Source organism: Oncorhynchus nerka, linkage group LG13, assembly GCF_034236695.1.
Source record: "Oncorhynchus nerka isolate Pitt River linkage group LG13, Oner_Uvic_2.0, whole genome shotgun sequence".
Classification (NCBI taxonomy): Eukaryota; Metazoa; Chordata; class Actinopteri; order Salmoniformes; family Salmonidae; genus Oncorhynchus; species Oncorhynchus nerka.
Window position 1 is genome coordinate 51,089,645 of NC_088408.1, and position 23,678 is coordinate 51,113,322.

General features: G+C 42.8%; 1 protein-coding gene across 1 annotated transcript in view; it reads left to right on the forward strand.

The window, feature by feature from the left end:
* dusp10 (dual specificity phosphatase 10) overlaps nt 1-4,405 on the forward strand; it is a 41,140-nt gene extending 36,735 nt beyond the window's left edge. The window contains exon 4 of the mRNA XM_029677281.1: nt 79-4,405. Coding sequence (XP_029533141.1) covers nt 79-344 — 266 coding nt within the window. The 3' untranslated portion in view covers nt 345-4,405. The remainder of the gene's footprint in view (nt 1-78) is intronic.
* Nucleotides 4,406-23,678: the final 19,273 nt, after the last annotated feature.

The following is a 23,678-nucleotide window of genomic DNA, read 5'->3' on the forward strand; positions in this document are numbered from 1 at the left end:
TGTACAATGTTTCATATGCCTTAGCACTAAAACACTCCTAAAACTCTCCTAAAATGCTCCTCTCTTTCCTTTCTTCAGAGGAAGCACAGCAAGCAGGGACGGGCCTCTTGATCCACTGCCAGGCGGGTGTGTCTCGCTCGGCCACCATTGTCATCGCCTACCTGATGAAGCACACCTGGATGACCATGACAGACGCCTACAAGTTCGTCAAGACTCGGCGGCCCATCATTTCACCCAACCTTAACTTCATGGGCCAGCTGCTTGAGTTCGAGGAGGACTTGAACAACGGTGTCACGCCGCGCATCCTCACGCCAAAGCTCATTGGGGTGGAGACCATGGTTTAAGGAGGACACCTGCCATTCCTGCTTTAGGAGGACATCCAACAGGCTACTCTTAAAGGCTGATTCTGAGAGAGAAATCTTTATTTCAGAATCTCCTAATCTCCTAATCATGCTCTTTTGGGACTGTCACAGGAGTGCCAACGTTCTTGAGATGAGATACGCCAAAAATCCCAGCTGTTCTGAACTGGCCGGCTTCCCGGAGGAACAGCAGTGTTGGGGAGAGAAAACGGTCAGTGGGAAGTTGTCTGTGCATGACAACGGAGGAGCAAAAACATGGAAGGAAAAGAAAATATATGAACTATTTTGAGAGAAAAAAACACCATGTTCTGTGGGGACTGAGCAATTTAGTAGTTATAGAAACTGAACTCTTCAGGCTCACACTGTGCATGGTTAATGTTGAAGGCAGGCTGGGAACGAGCTGGCCGAGGCGGTGCCTGTCAGAAATGATGAAGACTTGTTTGGTGTGTTGATGTTCTTGTTCTATTTTTATACAGGAGTTTATGGGAGTGACCATGACAAGCCCAAAGTGGCTTACTGTGCAATAATTTCTGAGTGGTCTGCGCCTGAGAGCTTGATATTATGTGTATATATGGGTATTCAATGACGATTAAACATTTCCAGCTCGCCGCTGATTTGACATTAAGTACCTTTTTTAATTTTTTATTGTTGTTCTCAATTCCGTATTTTTTGGCACATACAATTGAGCTGTTACGTTTGGCACAAATTAGATTGACAAAATAGTTGTATTTTTTTTGAAGTGTCTCAGTTGTGTGTGTATATTTGTTTCATTCTGTTTACTCTTCAAAAATACTATACATGAAAACATTCACGTTGTCTGTGTTTTTTGTTTTTCCATTGCCCATCACCATCAACCATACCATTTGTTTTTAGTAATACATTTACTGCCATAAAGAGCTTTGTACCCCAAGTTTACTGAAAGCAGATATATTGCTCCTCAAACGAAATGGTGGTAATTCTGTTTTAAGTATTACTTCAGTTGTAAAGTAGATTTGAGGACTATTCTGTGTTTCTTTTTAAATAATTTACCCTCGCTTCTAACCTGTCCCTCTTTTAATGTAGTGTCTAACCTCTTCAGATATATTTTGGTATAGTTGCCCTTATAGAGTATGATTTACTACATTACAAAGTAACACAGTTCTGAGATTACCTTGAATTGGGCCTCTGGCATCAAACAAGACATTGTATCAAGGGTCATTGTTAAAAGTCAGACCTGTCGTAGAAGGAAGGTACTGTAACCCCTTTCTAATATTTTGAAACCTCCCAGTCCTACCTCTAAGCTAAGCTAACGGGGAGCTCTTGTTCTGCCACTTCGTGTAACACCAAGCTCAGTACTTGTGCCTCTATCTATGCCTTAACTAACACCTATCTTTTCTCCACTGGATCTTTTTGCGGCACTGTACAGTACAGGCCATCATCGCATGCAGACAGAAGCAGCCGAGCAGGCTGGGGTCGACTACACGGCCAAACCTTCAGCAGCAGCAGTCAACTCTGTGATACATTCAAAAGGATATTAAGGCAGTTTGCACACAGTTTCACTCCAAAGAGCCTGTCACAGAATTTGTTTTAAAACCAAATTTCACTAATGGACTCTGTGCTGCTTTGGTTTTTAAGGCACTTTGGGCTATTTAGATAATGTGTATTTTAAAATGACTATGATCTGGTGCTGAATCTGATATTTGAAAGGAGAATTGAGATCCTGACCAACTTATAGTCTAGGCCTCTTCCACACAGGCTGTGCGGAAGCAAAAAAAGTATGTTATGATGGCTGTGTGTGACTCCGCGCTGAGCTTTTGAATCTCATCAAAGACGAGTCACTGAAATGTTACCTTGCATAATGCATGCTGTTTCAAATAAGGTGATGTGCAGCCACTTAGCTGCTAATTATGTTGATGCTCAGTTTTGGCCCTAACTAGCGTTAGCATTAGGGTTAGCACGACAACTCAAACAATGGTAGACTATACAACGAAAGACAAAATAGGGTCGTAATTCAATAGGGCATGTAATGCTTAAAAATTTTCACAACAGAAAATGGAAATTTGAGTTTTCATTGGATAAGTGGGTCCGGCCCGCAAGGGGGTCCAAAATTGGGCGGGATAACTCAATATACTTTAAAATGACTAAAACCAAATCAAAACTGTGGAAATTAGAATGGACCTACATTTATATAGGTTCTTGACTGTATCCAGCTCGCTAATATTCACCTAAATTAAAGCTAGACAGTCAGGTAGTATCGAAAATTCCAGAAAAGATGGATAGATTAAAATTTTGGATAGATGCAAATTTAGATGCACATTTTTACGCCGTGGAAATAAAACACATTTTCAGTGCGGCACTCCGGATCTCGTTGAAGACCGCCCGGGGAATTTTTTTTGGGACACCCCTGATTTAGTGCTTGATGAATACGACCCAGAAACAAAGACAAAACATGGAGTCATATACTAGTGTCTGAATAAATTAGGAAAAGTATACTTAAATATGCTTAGCACGCGCAATCATAATATTTGTGTGGCAGTGTCCTTGGGGTTTGAACTGAAGTTACTTTGCATATAGGTTATATACATACTGTTGCTACTGCTGCACCCAAAACCTCATGATTATTCATCGTATAGTCCACTCAAGAAAACATTTGAGAGTTTAGGGAGACTACAAGACAAATTAAGCAAATTGAGGTGTTCTTTAGGAGATTGCACAACTAAAGAGAGTACAAAGCATTTATCTATCCACAAAATATCTATGTATTGGGGTAATAAATTATATTTTTTGAATTCTCACCTATTCTTCCTGTCTTCAGTTGCTATTATCATTTACAGTACATTGGTGTATATTGGTGCTATACAAACACTGTACGTGGATATGACTGGTCTTCAAACGTTTACCATATGTTTGTAGCTTGTACATTTACAGTATATGAAATGATAACCATCTGCAAAAGAAGTACACATCTGAACCAATTAAGTAAAAAAATATAAACCCCCATTTCTCTTCCACTGGTTCCTAAACCTGTTCCCTATCGGCACATATTTGCTTTTCATTTGTAATTAGTGTGTTATTTGGTTGATAAATGTTACTGTTGTACATTCTTCTTCTATGGTTGGAAAACAAAGCATGTGTGTTGAATGTCCCCGGTCGGTTCATGAGAGACGCTCATAACTCTCTACTGTCTTTCCAATGATGCTCTCTCACTGTGGATGTCGAGCTTTTATGCCTCGTTCCAAATGGCACCCAATATCAGCGATTTGGGGGATTTTAGTTTCTTTAGGACATGTATTCTCACAAATAGAAAAATCATATCGCAATGTAATCAATATATTAAATTATTGTTATTTTCAAATGCAATCTCTTTTTGGGTTTAGCTGTGGTCAATTTGCAGTTTACAAATTATTCAAATTATGTGAATATATTTGCCTACCCATGCCCTCCATAGTGCACTTCTTTTGATTAGACTTGTCGAAAGTAGTGCATTAAATAGGGAGTAGGGTGCCATTTGGGAGGCAACTTTCGTGTCTCTCGCCAAGACGGTTTTGAGTGACAGCTCCCTGAAAGGGATTCCGGTATATGGCTTTTATTTGGAAAGACACCTCTGTATTAGAACCATTTAAAACTGTCATATTTGATTTGGGACTGTTTATGGCTAGACCTGTTTGAGTTTCTGCTTTGGGCTCGGAGACTCTGGGGAGAACAGGGGGGTCACTATACAAGTGTATGTACTTTAACAGTGAGTGTGTGTCTATAGTTCCGCAGTTAAAGCATATACTCTATATTCACAACTTTTCTATGCATAAATTTATATCCATTACTATTTTTGCACTGACCTATGGATGGACAGCTGGATTTTATTTTTTCACAAAGGGTGCTATTATAATGGAGGCCTTCTCCCGGACAACACCTTTTTGCATGACCTGCTTAATATTACCCCCTATGACGGATCTATGACTATGAACCTCTCCTCCTCTCTATTCTTAAACAGTTGTGGTTTAAGCACTGTAATTTTGTAATCCCTTCCCTACGTGTAAAGGTTTAAAATAAACCGAGGCTAAAAGTTTTATCTGGGGTTGCGTGTGTTTTTGCGTTTGTAAAAATGTTTACGTGTTCTCTTCCTTTTGAATCCATTTCCTGGTTGCATTGACTGTAAAGCACACACATTTTGGGTAAATATTTTATTGTTATGTACATTATAACACAGCAACAACAATAACAACAACAGTTTCACCACAGTGTAACACTACCACACAGTCCATAAAGAGTGGCACTATTCCCAGTTATCCCAGCCTACTGAAATGCGAATAGTCACGTCGCCGCTGCACCGAAACAGAGTTGTGAATTATTTGCACTCGTCCATTGAACCCTGTGTCACATAGCTGCAGGACTTATGGGCCTATTTTTACTCCAACCCTGCAGGAATCCACTGCTGCATGGCTATGGGGAATAGGGGGGTTTGATTAACACAGCGCGGGTCAAGTTCCCTCCATAGGAATAGGCCCAGAAATAGTTTTTTGTGTTGTTTCTAATTATGAGTGATGAGCGGCCCTGCCTCATTAATCCTTTCCTTTCAGCGCTGGGCAGGCCGGCTGCACCAGAATAGCCCTGATCTTAGCGCTGCTGCATGCGCGCCACTCCCTCCCTGCTCCCCACTCCCCGGCCCTGGCTACGCTTCATGGACGTATTAGGAAAGGCAGGCTCTCCCAGCTCTGGGCCCAAGAGGACGGCCTATCTCACACACACAATATAAACACACACACATACATTATGTACACTTGCGTACTGTAAATAGGCATATACACACACACACTCACACACAAACAAACGCATGCACGTGCGCCCACACACACACTCAAACACACATAGCTACATACACGTACACAATAGGTGGACGGTGGCACCTTAATTGCCACCTTAATTGCGGAGGAGGGGTTGATAGTAATGGTTGAAACGGGATCAAAGGAATAGTATTAAACCCATCAAACACATGGTTTCCATGTGGTTGACACCATTCCATTCACTCCATTCCAGCCATTATTAAGAGTCGTCCCCTCAGCAGCCTCCTGTGACGTACACACACAGTTGTATACACTCTGCTGCCTCCCAGCCAGAGGACTCAGAAATAAACCAGGGAGGAGGTTTCAGTTTGAGCCCTGCTGCACTGGTAACCGTCAAAACAGTTTCCTGTGTCATAGGAGGGATGAAATCAACCTACTCGCACGATATCCCTTCAAGCCTGGATAAAATGCTGTAACACAAATACTGCAACTGCTCTCTAAGGTGCTGCTTGCCAAAGCTAAACTATGCTACCTAAAAACTAGAACGCTTCAATATTTTTTATACTATGGCCTGATGAGATAACTCAGAACTGGTTGATTTATGCACATGTCAAATACAGGTTTTAAAGTCCCAGGCCTCCACACAGGTTTTTGTTGAAACTTCAGGGAAACATGTACAGTGCCTTCAGAAAGTATTCATACCCCTTGATGTTTTCCACATTTGTTTGTGTTATACAGCCTGAATTTTGTGTCACTGGCCTACACAAAATACTCCATAATGTTAAAGTGGAAGTACACTACCGGTTAAAAGTTTTAGAACACCTAACTCATTCAAGGGTTCTTCTTTATTTTTTATAATGTTCAACATTGCAGAATAATAGTGAAGACATCAAATCTATGAAATAACACATATGAAATCATGTAGTAACAAAAAAAAGTGTTAAACAATTCTAAACATATTTTATATGTCCAACTTTCATCCCTCAAACTCTCCTGTTGGATTTATCTATAGTTATGCACAAGCGCATAAGGGATTTATTCACAATCCTAGCAGTCATAAAAGTTAAATCGGCATCCATTGATGGAAATATGGAGATCATCTGTTCACCCACACCACGTCTCACAAAGACACAGGTTGGAACCAAACATCTCCAAATTGGACTCCAGACCAAAGGACAAATTTCCACCGGTCTAATGTCTAACATTTATTTGGCCTTCAATTTCTGGGGCTGGTAACTTTAATGAACGTATGCTCTGCAGCAGAGGTAACTCTGGGCCTTCCATTCCTGTGGCGGTCCTCATGAGAGCCAATTTGCGTCATAGCGCTTGAAGGTTTTTGCGACTGCACTTGAAGAAACTTTAAAAGTTGTTGAAATTTTCTGCATTGACTGACCATCATGTTTTTTTCCCACCTTTATTTAACTAGGCAAGTCAGTTAAGAACAAATTCTTATTTTCAATGACGGCTTAGGAACACTGCCTGTTCAGGGGCAGAACGACAGATTTGTACCTTGTCAGCTCAGGGGTTTGAACTTGCAACCTTCCGGTTGCTCTAACCACTAGGCTACCCTGCCGCCCCAAAAGTAATGATGGACTGTCATTTCTCTTTGCTTATTTGAGCTGTTCTTACCATAATATTGTCTTGGTCTTTTACCAAATAGGGTTATCTTCTCTATACCACCCCTACCTTGTCACAACACAACTGATTGGCTCAAACGCATTAAGAAGGAAAGATATTCCACAAATTCATTTTTAAGAAGGCACACCTGTTAATTGAAATGCATTGCAATTGACATTGCAATCCAGGTATATAAAGCTCTTAGAGATTTACCCAGATAGACTCATAGCTGTAATCGCTACTGTCGTAACGCTGTATTAGTTAATGTGACGACTGTTGCTCATCGAATGATTAAAAGTTTATAAGTGATTAACTGAATCAAGCCATTATTAACTCATTAACCTGGGGCACCATGGGAAAATACGTTTTTATTGAGTTTCTATTTCCCAAATTAACTCAAAGGATATCATAATATCGATTTTACAACAGCCGCTAATTAATCAGTTACCTCTACAATCTCGTTCTGAACGTCGTATAATCCGGGAATCTGCACGGACCCGGGTCTCACCAATGAGTTCGTACCACACCAATCTTAGTTGAGTATTTATTTACTAGAAAGCTAAAATGATGATAAAAGATACACATGCACAAAAACACATTCTAGGCTATTGATTAGAACTTAGTATAACGGGCCAACACACTATGGCGCATGTTACCCAAAATGGGGATTAAAAAAGAGAGAAAAAGAGAAAGTACACGAGAGAAATATACATTTGGGTGAATTTGTCAGCTATGCTTATTCTAACCCTAGCCTTGCCCCAAACTGCCGCTCTTATGGATCAGAATATAATGATGTAATTGCGTGGGGAAGGTCTCTATGGATTCTACACGTGGACCGTTCAGGCTGCTCAATGACGCACTTCTCCGGCGCACCTCTCTGGTCGTCCTCACGATGTCAGTGTCCATTTGGCTTAGGAGTCTGTTCCCTCGCCCTTGTTCTGGAAGGGGTCTTCTGAGGACAGACAGCTCTGTAGCTCAGAGCTCACAGCAAAGGAATGAAACAGTGTAGTTACCAAGATTCGATGGGAGATGGAGGCTAGGTGTTTCGACTTGAATTCACCCGCTTAGACACAGCTACTCATCCGTAGCTTGGGTAGAAAAATATTTCTTTTGTCTTCAAACTTGTGTTGCGTTTTGAGTTCGTTTTAGACCTCGGCTGCAGCTTGGGTCACGTAGTCTTATCTGTAAATTCTTCACTCACAGGTTTTATACCATCGTGTCAGAAGTGGGCGTAACCGCCTTTAGGGCAATTCTCTGGGCGTACCTAGTTAAGAGGCAAGGTCTAGATTAGACTTATATCCAATTTTAGACAACTAACTTCACATTTCATCTTTACCAAAACATTGTTTTTGATTTGGACATTTTCCATACAACGTACAATGTATAAACATCAAACATATACTAGGTAAACTGTTGACCTACAATGTTTTCGTAATAACGTCATCTATTAACCTTTAATAACAAAATAAAAATTACATACATTTTCATATTCCATCATGACCACCATTGTGGCTGACGGAAACCATTGTTCCAAAGTCCCTTTATTTCATGTTTAATGTTCTGAGGCTGGTTCTCCATAGTAACAGGACAAAAGGAATTTGTCTATGGCCTAAGATTTACCAGGTGCGTGAGGGGTCATAAAACCCCCACATCTTCAGACCCCTAGATCTCTCTTCCTCTGTTGGGGTTGAGAGATAATCTGTAGGGTTGTAGTAAGACATTTAAGACATTTAAGCGTGTTAACCCTCGCAAGGTTGCTGGTCCAGACGGCCGCGTCTTCAGAGCATACGCAGACCAGCTGAATAGAGTGTTTACAGCCATATTCAATCTCTCCTTATCCCAGTCTGTTGTCCCCACTTGCTTCAACATGTCCACCATTGTTCCTGTACCCAAGAGTGCAAAGGTAACTGAAATAAATGACTATCACCTGTAGCAGTCACTTCTCTCATCATGAAGTGCATTGAGTTAAAGATCATATCACCTCCACGGATTGCGCAATCGCCATCGCACTGTACACTGCCCTATCCCATCTGGACAAGAGGAATACCTATGTAAGAATGCTCTTCATCGACTACAGCTCAGCCTTCAACACCATAGTACCCTCATCATTAAGCTCGGGACACTGGGTCTGAACCCCGTCCTGTGCAACTGGGTGGTCCTTCCGGACCAGCCGCCCCTAGGTGGTGAAGGTAGCCAACAACACCTCCACTATGCTGATCCTCAACACAGAGGCCTCACAAGGCACATCTCCAACTCAATAATCAAGTCTTCAGACAACACAACAGTGGTAGGCCTACAACGATGAGACAGCCTACAGGGAGGAGGTGAGGGCCCTGGTGGAGTGGTGCAGGGAAAATAACCTCTCCCACAACAACTACAAAATGAAGGAGCTGATTTTGTACTTCAGGAGAAAGCAGAGAGAGCAAGCCCCCTTCCACATCAACAGGAAAAAGTGAAAAGCTTCATGTTCCTCGGCATACACATCACTGACAAGCTGAAATGGTCCACCCAAACAAACAGTGTGGTGAAGAAGATGCAACAGCTACTCTTGAATCTCAGGAGGCTGAAGAAATTTGTCTTGGCCCCTAAGACCCTCACTAAATTCTACTGATGCACCATTCGGAGCATCCTGTCGGGCTGTATCACCGCCTGGTACGGAAACTGCACCGAACACAACTGCAGGGCTCTCCAGACCGGGGTGCAGTCTGCCCAGTGCATTACTGATGGCACACTGCCTGCCCTCCAGGACATCTACAGCACCCGATGTCACAGGAAGGCCAAGAAAATCATCAAGGACCTCAGCCACCCAAGCCACGGCCTTTTCACCCTGGTACTATCCAGAAGGCGAGGTCAGTACAGGTATATCAACACCGGGACCGAGAGACTGAAAAACAGCCTCTATCTCAAGGCCATCAGACTGTTAAATATTCACCGTTAACCAGTACCCTGCCCTGAACTTTAGTCACTGTCACTAGCCGGCTACCACCCGGTTACTCTAACATGCACCTTTGAGACTGCTGCCCTGTGTACATAGTCATGGAACACTGGTCACTTTAATAACTTTTACATACTGTTTAATTCACTTCATATGTATATATTGTATTCTATTCTAGGCCTATTCTATTTAACTATTGCTGTACATATACAGTTGAAGTCGGAGGTATACATACACCTTTGCCAAATAAATTTAAACTCAGTTTTTCATAATTCCTTACATTTAATCCTAGTAAAAATTCCCTGTTCTAGGTCAGTTAGGATCACCACTTTATTTGAAGAATGTGAAATGTCAGAATAATAGTAGAGATAATGTTTTATTTCAGCTTTTATTTCTTTAATCACATTCCCAGTGGGTCAGAAGTTTACATACACTCAATTAGTATTTGGAAGCATTGCCTTTAAATTGTTTAACTTTGGTCAAACGTTTCGGGTGGCCTTCCACAAGCTTCCCACAATAAGTTGGGTGAATTTTGGCCCATTCCTCCTGACAGAGCTTGTGCAACTGAGTCAGGTTTGTAGGCCTCCTTGCTCGCACACGCTTTTTTCAGTTCTACCCACACATTTTCTATAGGATTGAGGTCAGGGTTTTGTGATGGCCACTCCAATACCTTGACTATGATGTCCTTAAGCCATTTTGCCACAACTTTGGAAGTAGGCTTGGGGTCATTGTCCATTTGGAATACCCAAATGGACAGCGGGAAGCTTTAACTTCCTGACTGATGTCTTGAGATGTTGCTTTTATATATACACATAATTTTCCTTCTCGTGAAGCCATCTATTTTGTGAAGTGCACCAGTCCATCATGCAGCAAAACACCCACACAGCATGATGCTGCCACCCCAATGCTTCACGGTTGGGATGGTGTTAGTCAGCTTGCAAGCCTCCCCCTTTTTCCTCCAAATATATTGATGGTCATTATGGCCAAACAGTTCTATTTTTGTTCCATCAGACCAGAGGACATTTCTCCAAAAAGTACTATCTTTGTCCCCATGTTGTCAGGTGTTAGTTGTGCAGAGGTGAGAACGGAGTCAGGCGCAGGACACTGAACTCAGTAAAATAACAAACTTTATTCAGGAAAATAATCAGGAAAAATAAATCCATGCAGGGATCACAAACCCTAACACAAAAGACTAACACAAACCAGGAACAATCAAGCACAAAACATAATGGGAACCAGAGGGTTGAATAGGGAAATAATAATAACTTAATGGGAACCAGGTGTGTACACTCAAGTCATAACAAAAAGAAAACAGAAACATGGATTGGTGGAAACTAGAAAGCCGGTGACGACGAGCGCCGAACGCTGCCCGAACAAGGAGAGGCACCAACTTCGGCGGAAGTCGTGACACATGTGCAGTTGCAAACCGTAGTCTTTTTTATGGTGGTTTTGGAGCAGTGGCTTCTTCCTTGCTGAGCGGCCTTTCAGGTTATATTGATATAGGACTTGTTTTACTGTGGATATAGATACTTTTGTACCTGTTTCCTCCAGCAGGTCCTTTGCTGTTGTTCTGGGATTGATTCGCACTTTTTGCACCAAAGTACTTTCACATCTAGGAGACAGAATGCGTCTCCTTCCTGAGCGGTAGACAGCTGCGTGGTCCCATTGTGTTTATACTTGCGTACTATTGTTTGTACAGATGAACATGGTACCAAGGATGAACCAGACTTGTGGGGGTCTTCAATTTTTTCTGAGGTCTTGGCTGATTTCTTTTTTATTTTCCCATGATGTCAAGCAAAGAGGCACTGAGTTTGAAGGTAAGCCTTGACATACATCCACAGGTACACCTCCAAATGACTGAAACTATGTCAATCAGAAGCTTCTAAAGCCATGACATAATTTTCTGGAATTTTCCAAGCTGTTTGAAGGCACAGTCAATTTAGTGTATTTAAACTTCTGACCAACTGGAATTGTGATACAGTGAATTATAAGTGAAATAATCTGTCTGTAAAAAATTGTTGGAAAATGTACTTGTATTGTGCACAAAGTAGATGTCCTAACTGACTTTCCAAAACTATAGTTAACAAGACATTTGTGGAGTGGTTGAAAAATAAGTTTTAATGACTCCAACCTAAGTGTATGTAGACTTCCGACTTCAACTGTACATAACTATTCTGTCCTATGTTTTTTTCAGATATACTACTTATTCAATCCATAAACTGTCCATTTGGCTATACATCCCATCACATACACTATATATACAAAAGTATGAGGACACTCCTTCAAATGAGTGGATTCGGTTATTTCAGCCACACCTGTTGCTGACTGGTGTACAAAACCGAGCACACTGCCATGCAAACTCCATAGACAAACATTGGCAGTAGAATGGCCTTACTGGTGTGCTCGGTGACTTTCAAATTTGCACTGTCATGGGATGCCACCCTTCTAACAAGACAGTTTGTCAAGTTTCTGCTCTGCTAGAGCTGCCCCAGTCAACTATAATTGCTGTTATTGTGAAGTGGAAATGTCTAGGAGAGACAACGGCTCAGCCGCGAAGTGGTAGGCCACACAAGCTCACAGAACAGGACTCCCGAGTGCTGAAGCGCGTAGTGCATACAAATCATCTGTTCTTGGTTACAACACTCACAGCCGATTCCCAAACTACCTCTGGAAGCATCGTCAGCCCAAGAAGCACAAGAACTGTTCATCAGGAGCTTCATGCACAATGCCAAGCGTCGGCTGGAGTGGTGTAAAGCTCGCCGCCATTGGACTCTGGAACAGTGGAAACACATTCTCTGGAGCGATGAATCACGCTTCACCATCTGGCAGTCCGACAGACGATTTTGGGTTTGGCGGATGCCAGGAGAACGCTACCTGCCCTAAGTTTGGTGGAGGTATAATGGTCTGGGTCTGTTTTTCATGGTTCGGGCTAGGCCCCTTAATTCCAGTGAAGGGGAATCTTAACGTTACAGCATACAATGACATTCTAAACAATGTTGTGCTTCCCACTTTATAGCAACAGTTTGTGGAAGGCCCTATCCTGTTTTAGCATGACAAAGTGTGTTCCATACAGAAATGGTTTGTTGAGATCTGTGTGGAAGAACTTCACTGGCCTGCACAGAACCCTGACCTCAACTCCATCGAACACCTTTGGGATAAATTAGAACACCGAGCCAGGTTTAATCGCCCAACATCATAGTCCGACCTCACTAATGCTCTTGCGGCTGAATGAAAGCAAGTCCCCGCAGCAATGTTCCAACATTTAGCGGAAAGCCATCCAAGATGAGTGGAGGCTGTTATAGCAGCAAAGAGGGGACCAGCTCCATATTAATGCACATGATTTTGGAATGAGATGTTCGAGGAGCAGGTGTTTACATACTTTTGGTCATGCAATGTATGTACATATTGATATAAATTCTGTTTTTTAACTTTTTTGATTTGTGTGTATTGTTGTGTATCGTTAAATATTACTGCACTGTTGTAGCTAGGGCATATGTGTATGCGACCAATGAAATGTGATTTGATTTGTGATATAATGACATTGACCACACGATTAGCCGCTCTGATTTTACAGCTATAACTGTACCTCCAGTTGTACCTCCAACACACCCGAAACACCAGCTATGCCGGTGTCGGCTATCTCCGGGTTAACACTTCATAGGATAAAATCATTTTATTTGATTTCTTATTGTAGTATGGTACAAATGGTGCTGTTGGCTCTTTGGGTCTAGATGTGTATTAGCCACACACACAGAATCACCCCAGTGCACTGACCAGTCCGACAGATAGGCGAGGGGCCAGTGGCACTGAGCGACGATGATAGGATATCTCCATGTAGCTGTCTTACTAAGCATACACACATATAAAAATGTCCTTGTTTTTGAAAGAAAATATAATTTTTGGTCCTTTAAAATAACATAAAATTGATTAGAAATACAGTGTAGACATTGTTAATGTTGTAAATCACCATTGTAGCTGGAAACAGCAGATTTTTTAAATGGAATATCTACATAGGCGTACAGCGGCCCATTGTCATCAACCATCACTCCTGTGTTCCAATGGCACGTTGTGTTAGCTAATCCAAGTTTATCACTTTAAAAGGCTAATTGATCATTAGAAAACCCTTTTGCAGTTATGTTAGCACAGCTGAAAACTGTTGTGATGATTAAAGAAGCAATTAAACTGACCTTTAGACTAGTTATGTATCTGGAGAATCAGCATTTGTGGGTGCACAACTGAGCAAGAGGACAAGTACATTAGAGTGCCTAGTTTGAGAAACAGACGCCTCACAAGTCGTCACCTGGCAGCTTCATTAAATAGTACCTTCAAAACACCAGTCTCAACGTCAACAGTGAAGAGGCGACTCCGGGATGCTGGCCTTCTAGGCAGAGTTGCTAAGAAAAAGCCATATCTCAGACTGGCCAATAAAAAGAGAATATTAAGATGGGCAAAATAACACAGACACTGGACAGAGGAACTCTGCCTAGAAGACCAGCAACCCGGAGTCGCCTCTTCACAGTTGACATTGAGACTGGAGTTTTGCAGGTACCAAAATGGGTGCACGCACTACTGTAAGTCGCTTTGGATAAAATGCATGTATTATTATATGATAAAACAGATCCTCTCATCATAATAATGATGCATAACGTCATCATCAACATTATTATGATTTGACTTAGTTGATTTATATCTACAATCACTACATCCCCATAGAAGCCTGTTGTATATTGGGCTGTGTGATGGTGAATTCCTTCAGTCCCATTTGTCCTAGTACCTAAAAAAGGAACATTCTCCCTGACATCCCTCTTCTCCTTGGGTCCACATTAAATGTCCCACCACAACTTTTTTTCAGAATGGATACTTTTCTGGAGCTGAATCAGGGCTTTTATAAATAGCACTGTGATAACAATACTGTGACTCCCAGTGTGGATGATAGCCTACTGTAGCTGAGGGCACCTGGCTCTATGTCCATGGTCTGCAGTCATTCCCATAGAGAAATAGTGAAGCCCATTGCTTCCCTCTGGTGGACAAATGATGTGCTAGCAAGCAAATTACGTATTCAGAACCATGCTCATAAAAACATTAAAAAGATGGGCCCTGTTTTCTGAATGAAGTAAGGCATTCCAAACTTCAGAGAGTGAATTCAAGGGTGAGTGCAAGAATACACAAGTTATATCATCTCATAAGCTTTACAGTCAGCGTCATTATTATTTATTTATTTTTATTTCACATTTATTTAACCAGGTAGGCAAGTTGAGAACAAGCTCTCATTTACAATTGCGACCTGGCCAAGACACAGGGAGTAAAACAAACATACAGTCAATAATACAGTAGAAAAATACGTCTATATACAATGTGAGCAAATGAGGTGAGATAAGGGAGGTAAAGGCAAAAAAAGGAGAAAAAAAAGGCCATGGTGGCGAAGTAAATACAATATAGCAAGTAAAACACTGGAATGGTAGATTTGCAGTGGAAGAATGTGCGAGATAGAAATAATGGGGTGCAAAGGAGCTAAATAAATAAATAAATACAGTAGGGGGAGAGGTAGTTGTTTGGGCTAAATCATAGATGGGCTATATACAGATGCAGTGATCTGTGAGCTGCTCTGACAGCTGGTGCCTAAAGCTAGTGAGGGAGATAAGTGTTTCCAGTTTGAGATTTTTGTAGCTCGTTCCAGTCATTGCAGCAGAGAACCAGAAGGAGAGGCGGCCATATGGTTGTTATAAGTAATCAATGTTGAGTCACACACTGCTTTAAGGCTTGCATCGCTCACATCCCTATGTGGTGGCAAATGAGCCAATGGAACTAGGATTTTGACATATAGTACAATGACCACACATCATAACCTTACAGCATGACTAGTCTTACTGGTTACTCAAACTTATTTTTTAACTTATCTCGGCATACATGGTCTGAAATAACAGAATTCACAAACATACTTGTATCCATTCTGGATAGAATGTTACAGTAGTGTATTTGGGCTATCTAGGCTTCAGGCTCAATATCACTGAATTTGAGTTTGAGAGTGGGGATTTCAGGAGGCTTGCTGAAAGATGCAAAATCACCACAGGCAAGTATTATACTGTGGGCTACGGTCTTCTGCTTTCTCAGCTTGTTGTCTATGTAAGCTCTCTCCCTTATACATATTCCATCCCTTCTCTTACACATCTTAATTTGACCAGTATTCGAGCATAAAAATAATCCTGCTCGATAAAAGTGCATTACTGTTAATACAGCCATGTGTTATTGCGGGTTTTCAGTGAATTTGTGTAAATCATGAAGCTCATCTGCATTTCATGCAGTGCAGGAACATTCTCAGTAACAAAAGAGTGATCAAATTAAGACTCTTCATCTGTACATCTCTTTGTTTCTCCTCTTACCTACACTACATGACTAAAAGTATGTGGACACCTGCTCCTCGAACATCTCATTCCAAAATCATGGGCATTAATTTGGAGTTGGTCCCCCCTTTGCTACTATAACAGCCTCCACTCTTCTGGGAAGGCTTTCCAGTAGATGTTGGAACATTACTGCGGGGACTTGCTTCCATTCAGCCACAAGAGCATTAGTGAGGTCATTGGGTGATGTTGGGTGATTAGGGTCTGGCTCGCAGTCGGCATTCCAATTCATCCCAAAGGTGTTCGACGGGGTTGAGGTCAGGGCTCTGTTAATGCCAGTAAAGTTCTTCGATACCAATCTCGACAAACCATTTCTGTACGTAAATCGCTTTGTGCACTGTCATGCTGAAACAGGATAGGGCCTTCCCCAAACTGTTGCCACAAAGTTGGAAGCACAGAATCGTAGGAGCCCTCAAACTCAACTCTGGACCCTGAAGCCAGTTCCACTGTAATTTTTTCATTTTTCCTCTCTAATGCAAGATGGCGCCGACAGAGAGGGTCGCCTCGCTTCTAGTCCTTAGGAAACTACGCAGATTTTTTTTTTAATGCATTACTAATGTTTATTTTCTTACATTGTTAACACTTAAGATTTTCTGGGCTATTACATATAGCCGGGAATAACTATTGGATATCAGAGCGACGTCAATTTACCAACATTACGACCAGGAATGCGACTTTCCCGAAGCGGATCCTTTGTTTGTACCACCACCCAGGGCATTTGATTTGATTCCAGAGGCCAACCCAAAACAATGCCACCGCAGAAGAGGTAGACGGAGCGGCTTTCTGGTCAGACTTCGGAAGAGTGCACACCACCCACGCTTCCGAGTACATTACTCGCCAATATCCAGTCTCTAGATAACGAGGTTGTCACACCCTGATCTGTTTCACCTGTTTTTGTGATTGTCTCCACCCCCTCCAGGTGTCACCCATCTTCCCATGTATCCCCTTATACCTGTGTTCTCTGTTTGTCTGTTGCCAGTTCATCTTGTTTGTTCAACCACCGTTTCGTGTCTCAGCTCCTGTTTTTTCCAGTCTCTCTTTTCTCACCTTTCTGGTTTTGACCCTTGCCTGTCCTGACTCCGAGCCCACCTGCCTGACCACACTGCCTGCCCCTGACCGGGAGCCTGCCTGCCAACCTGTACCTTTGTCCCCCACTGGATTTACCAATCTCTGCTTTACTTTGAGCCTGCCTGCCACCCGGTACCATTACCCCACCACTGGTTTGCTGACCCCTGAATGCCTTGACCTGTCTATTGCTTGCCCCTGTTGGAATATTAAAACATTGTTTATTCGACGTGGTCTGCATCTGGGTCTTACCTTCATACCTGGAAGAAGAATTCGGTCAAGGGTTGCTTTCCAGAGAGACATCAGGGATTGTAACATACTCTATTTCACTGACACATGGCTCTCTCGCGGAGTCGGTACAGCCACCGGGATTCTTTATGCATCACGCTGACAGAAATAAACATCTCTCCGGGAAGAAGGGCGCTGTGTATGCTTCATGATTAACGACACAAGGTGTAATCGTAACAACATACATTAACTCAAGTTCTTTTGTTCACCTGACCTAGAATTCATCACAATCAAATGCCGACCATATCTCCCAAGCAAATTCTAGTCAGTTATTGTCACAGCCATGTATATCCCCCTCTAGCTGATAACACGACGGCCTGCAAACTGGAAACCATATATCTAGATGCTGCATTTATTGTAACTGGGGATTTAACAAAGCAAATTTGAGAGCAAGGCTACCTAAATTCTATCAGCATATTGATTGTAACACACGTGCGGCAATACACTGGATTACTGCTACTCTAACTTCCGACCTACCCTGTCGTCCTTTAACCTCTTACAGCTATTCTATGCATATTCTTGGTTTCATTTGAAATAAAAACACTCTGAAGTTTGTGTAAATGTGAATTGAATGTAGGAGAATATAACACAATAGATCTAGTTTAGATAATACTTTTTATTGTTGTATCATCATCTTTAAAATGAACAAGACAAAACCAACATTCAGATAGGATGATGGGGACAATTTTAGTGAAAAACATAAGAGGGCAACAGTACTAGTGCAAGGTTTCAGAATGATAACTTCCGAAATGAGTGTGCTACATGACATTTATCATGAAGTCACCCAGGTGTCCCATACAAGTAGCCCAAATGTATCCAAGTGGCCAAATTGGTGAAGTTATACTTTTTGAATGGAATAACTATATACAAAATACCAAAATGGTATTCTAACACACCACCCCCAAAAAATGGAGAAAAAACATTAAGAAAAATATATACATTTACAAAATAACACTTTCAATATTTGGAAGACCCTCAGTCCTCTACACAATATTGTGCTGCTGATGCCAGGTGCCATAGCAATCTCTTTCTGCTGTAAAGCAGAGGGTCACCAAGCATGTGGTGCAGGTGATGGGGGACTTAATTTTGCAAAGAACACAGCGACGCCTCCATGCTGTGCCCTTTTGGCCCTGAGGCACATCCATGCCTGCAGAAATACATTTGGGCAGATGAACACCACTTGTGGCAGGAGCAGAAGCGACAGAGGTAGAGTGGCCAGAACGTGGTGCAGTGGTGCTGTAGCCAGCAAGCTCCTTGATGAGCAGCTCTCTGAAGGCTAGCTGTGAGATGGCGGGCTTTCATCAGCTCTTAGCAATTTCCTTGTGTAGGATGAATGCATTCACCACAGCAATGTCGATGAAATGATAGAAGAAGGTCTTGTACCATTTCATCGTCTTATGGAGGACATTGTAATAGCCTCAGCACATCTGACAGGTCCACACATCCCATGCTCTTGTTGTAGTCCTTTATTGCAGTTGAAATGGGGACATTTTTTGGGGTCCATGCCCCAGTAGCGCTGAGACAACAGGTGTCCGGCTGGATGAACCAGCTTCAGTGGGGGATGGACACCTTGGCACTGGGGGCTCCCATTCGGAGTCAGTGTCACTGTGAAAGAAAATGTTCAGTTAGAATAGTTTCACATATGAGCCCTGTATCAACAGGTATAATAAACAAATATATATATAGAGTACAGGGAACATAAGGTTGAATATATTATTATAGACCTGCTAGATCTACTGTCTCATTTATATTATGACAGACCAGCTAGATCTACTGTCTTTATTATATTACAACAGACCAGCTGTATCTACTGTCTCCATTTCACTTTGGCCATTGTTGTGGGCCTGCCCTCCCCTCAACAGCCTCAAACAGGCTATTTCATGTGGGGTTGGGGTGGGGTGGGATGGAGCGGCAGACACGCATCTCGGCCATGCTCCCTCTAATCCACAATATGTATATATACACACACAAACATAGGCTATGGGTAAAACACATACATACAAACATACCCCCACCCACAATGTATAGCCAACGTGTACTTGACACATTTCATTAAATTATTATATATTGCTACTAAAAAATTTAAAAATCACAAATAATATTTTATATTATTAATTTCAACATTAGCACGAAAAGAACTTACCAGTCCAAAACGATGTCCTCTCCGTTCAAAAAAAATACCTCCATTTGGGAATCAAACTATGCTAGCTAAATGAGTCGTCCTCGAACAATCTCTGTCTCACTTTCCCGATCAATTTCTTCTAAAATTGTGTGTTCATCTGTATATATAGACTTAGATTTAGCTTTCCCTGACTTAGTCGCCATACTGATTGATATATAAACAGCTGACGATGCGCTTTACCAAAAAAGTGCTGTGTGTAACATGCGCTCCTTCCAGTATGAATCTTCAATGGCGAATGACCCTCTTTACGCCGGAGTTTATCACATGGGTTGGTCTTCCAACACATAACCATTACATATTGCCGTTTACCTCAGCTCATTGGCTATCTACCCAGCTAGATTTCAAGACGATCAGTGGTCATTGGGTTAAAATATAGTCAATCAACGAAACAGAGGTCATATCATTGGTGCACAAGATGTCATTACTTGTTGTCTTCAAATCGGTTTCTTTCAGTCAATACGTCCCGCGAAATGACCCATCACGTTTGGTTGTGTTACAAACAAACCAGTTGATTGCAATGAAACCAAACATGACTGGAAAAGTCACGTTTAGTGTGTGTATTTACATCGAATGTGTCGTCGAAAATTGAATGAGACAGAATTCAAGACACAAGCGGTTCAAAAAATGTTTCGTGTTAGGCTATAAAAATGGATTTTATCAAACAAAAGACAATTCATTGTGTAACAATGAGCATTGGGATTGCAAACAGAGGAAGATCGTCAAAGGTAAACTATTAATTTTATTGCAATTTGTGATTTTGTTATGCCTGTGCTGGTTGAAATAGTTTTTTATGGGGCTCTATCCTCAGATAATCGCATTGTATTCTTTCGCTGTAAATCCTTTTTTAAATCTGACAACGCAGTTGGGTGAGCAAGATTCTAGGCTTTCGAAACATGTGAGACACTTGTATTTTCATGAATGTTTAATATGACTATTTATGTAGCGATCACTGTATGTTGTCGAATTTAATCCCTCTAACGGGTTCGGTTCGCAGAGAGGTTAAGGAAGTGAATAGGAGATGTTGTGACAAATAAAACTTACCCTAACCAGAAACCATGGCTAGATGACGGCATTCGCGCAAAACTGAAAGAGCAAACCACCGCATTTAACCATGGAAAGATGACGGGGAAAATGGCTGAATATAAACAGTGTAATTATTCCCTCCGCAAGGCAATCAAACAAGCAAGTGGAGTCGCAATTCAATGGCTCAGACACAAGACGTATGTGGAAAGGTCTACAGACATTCACGCTCTACAAAAAGAAAACCAGCCACATCACGGATACCTACAGTAAGTCTTGCTTCCAGACGAACTTAACACCTTCTTTGCCCGTTTTGAGGATAATAGAGTGCAGCCCACTACCAAGGACTGTGGGCTCTCTCTCTCCTTCACCGTGGCCGACGTGAGTAAGACATTTAAACATGTTAACCCTCGCAAGGCTGCCCGGCCCAGACGGCATCCCTAGCCGCGCCCTCAGAGCATGCGCAGACCAGATGGCTGGTGTGTTTACGGACATACGCAATCTCTCCCTATCCCAATCTGCTGTCCCAACATGCTTCAAGATGGCCACCATTGTTCCTGTACCCAGGAAGTTAAAGGTAACTTAACTAAATGACTATTGCCCCATAGCACACACTTAAGTCATCATGAAGTGCTTGAAGAAACTAGTCAACAAGCATCATATCACGTCCAACTTACCTGCCACCCTAGACCCACTTCAATTGGCATACCGCCCCAATAGGTCCATAGACGATGCAATCGCCATCACACTGCCCTATCCCATCTGGACAAGAGGAATACCTAGGGTGGGGCAAGAAAGTATTTAGTCAGCCACCAATTGTGCAAGTATTCCCACTTAAAAAGATGAGAGAGGCCTGTAATTTTCATCATAGGTACACTTCAACTATGACAGACAAAATGAGAAGAAAAAAATCCAGAAAATTACATTGTAGGATTTTTTATGAATTTCCCCCCTCATCAATCGTGTAGATTGAACAATACCCCATAATGACAAAGCAAAAACAGGTTTACATTTTTTTTGCTAATTTATTACAATAAAAAAACTGAAATATTATTATATAAATTTACATAAGTATTCAGACCCTTTACTCAGTACTTTGTTGAAGCATCTTTGGCAGCAATTCCAGCCTTGAGTTTTCGCTACATGACGCTACATTTACATTTACATTTAAGTCATTTAGCAGACGCTCTTATCCAGAGCGACTTACAAATTGGTGCATTCACCTTATGACATCCAGTGGAACAGCCACTTTACAATAGTGCATCTAAATCTTTTAAGGGGGGAGGGGGGTGAGAAGGATTACTTTATCCTATCCTAGGTATTCCTTAAAGAGGTGGGGTTTCAGGTGTCTCCGGAAGGTGGTGATTGACTCCGCTGTCCTGGCGTCGTGAGGGAGTTTGTTCCACCATTGGGGGCCAGAGCAGCGAACAGTTTTGACTGGGCTGAGCGGGAACTGTACTTCCTCAGTGGTAGGGAGGCGAGCAGGCCAGAGGTGGATGAACGCAGTGCCCTTGTTTGGGTGTAGGGCCTGATCAGAGCCTGGAGGTACTGAGATGCCGTTCCCCTCACAGCTCCGTAGGCAAGCACCATGGTCTTGTAGCGGATGCGAGCTTCAACTGGAAGCCAGTGGAGAGAGCGGAGGAGCGGGGTGACGTGAGAGAACTTGGGAAGGTTGAACACCAGACGGGCTGCGGCGTTCTGGATGAGTTGTAGGGGTTTAATGGCACAGGCAGGAGCCCAGCCAACAGCGAGTTGCAGTAATCCAGACGGGAGATGACAAGTGCCTGGATTAGGACCTGCGCCGCTTCCTGTGTGAGGCAGGGTCGTACTCTGCGGATGTTGTAGAGCATGAACCTACAGGAACGGGCCACCGCCTTGATGTTAGTTGAGAACGACAGGGTGTTGTCCAGGATCACGCCAAGGTTCTTAGCGCTCTGGGAGGAGGACACAATGGAGTTGTCAACCGTGATGGCGAGATCATGGAACGGGCAGTCCTTCCCGGGAGGAAGAGCAGCTCCGTCTTGCCGAGGTTCAGCATGAGGTGGTGATCCGTCATCCACACTGATATGTCTGCCAGACATGCAGAGATGCGATTCGCCACCTGGTCATCAGAAGGGGAAAGGAGAAGATTAATTGTGTGTCGTCTGCATAGCAATGATAGGAGAGACCATGTGAGGTTATGACAGAGCCAAGTGACTTGGTGTATAGCGAGAATAGGAGAGGGCCTAGAACAGAGCCCTGGGGACACCAGTGGTGAGAGCACGTGGTGAGGAGACAGATTCTCGCCACGCCACCTGGTAGGAGCGACCTGTCAGGTAGGACGCAATCCAAGCGTGGGCCGCGCCGGAGATGCCCAACTCGGAGAGGGTGGAGAGGAGGATCTGATGGTTCACAGTATCGAAGGCAGCCGATAGGTCTAGAAGGATGAGAGCAGAGGAGAGAGAGTTAGCTTTAGCAGTGCGGAGTGCCTCCGTGATACAGAGAAGAGCAGTCTCAGTTGAATGACTAGTCTTGAAACCTGACTGATTTGGATCAAGAAGGTCATTCTGAGAGAGATAGCGGGAGAGCTGGCCAAGGACGGCACGTTCAAGAGTTTTGGAGAGAAAAGAAAGAAGGGATACTGGTCTGTAGTTGTTGACATCGGAGGGATCGAGTGTAGGTTTTTTCAGAAGGGGTGCAACTCTCGCTCTCTTGAAGACGGAAGGGACGTAGCCAGCGGTCAGGGATGAGTTGATGAGCGAGGTGAGGTAAGGGAGAAGGTCTCCGGAAATGGTCTGGAGAAGAGAGGAGGGGATAGGGTCAAGCGGGCAGGTTGTTGGGCGGCCGGCCGTCACAAGACGCGAGATTTCATCTGGAGAGAGAGGGGAGAAAGAGGTCAGAGCACAGGGTAGGGCAGTGTGAGCAGAACCAGCGGTGTCGTTTGACTTAGCAAACGAGGATCGGATGTCGTCGACCTTCATTTAAAAATGGTTGACGAAGTCATCTGCAGAGAGGAGGAGGGGGGGGAGGAGGATTCAGGAGGGAGGAGAAGGTGGCAAAGAGCTTCCTAGGGTT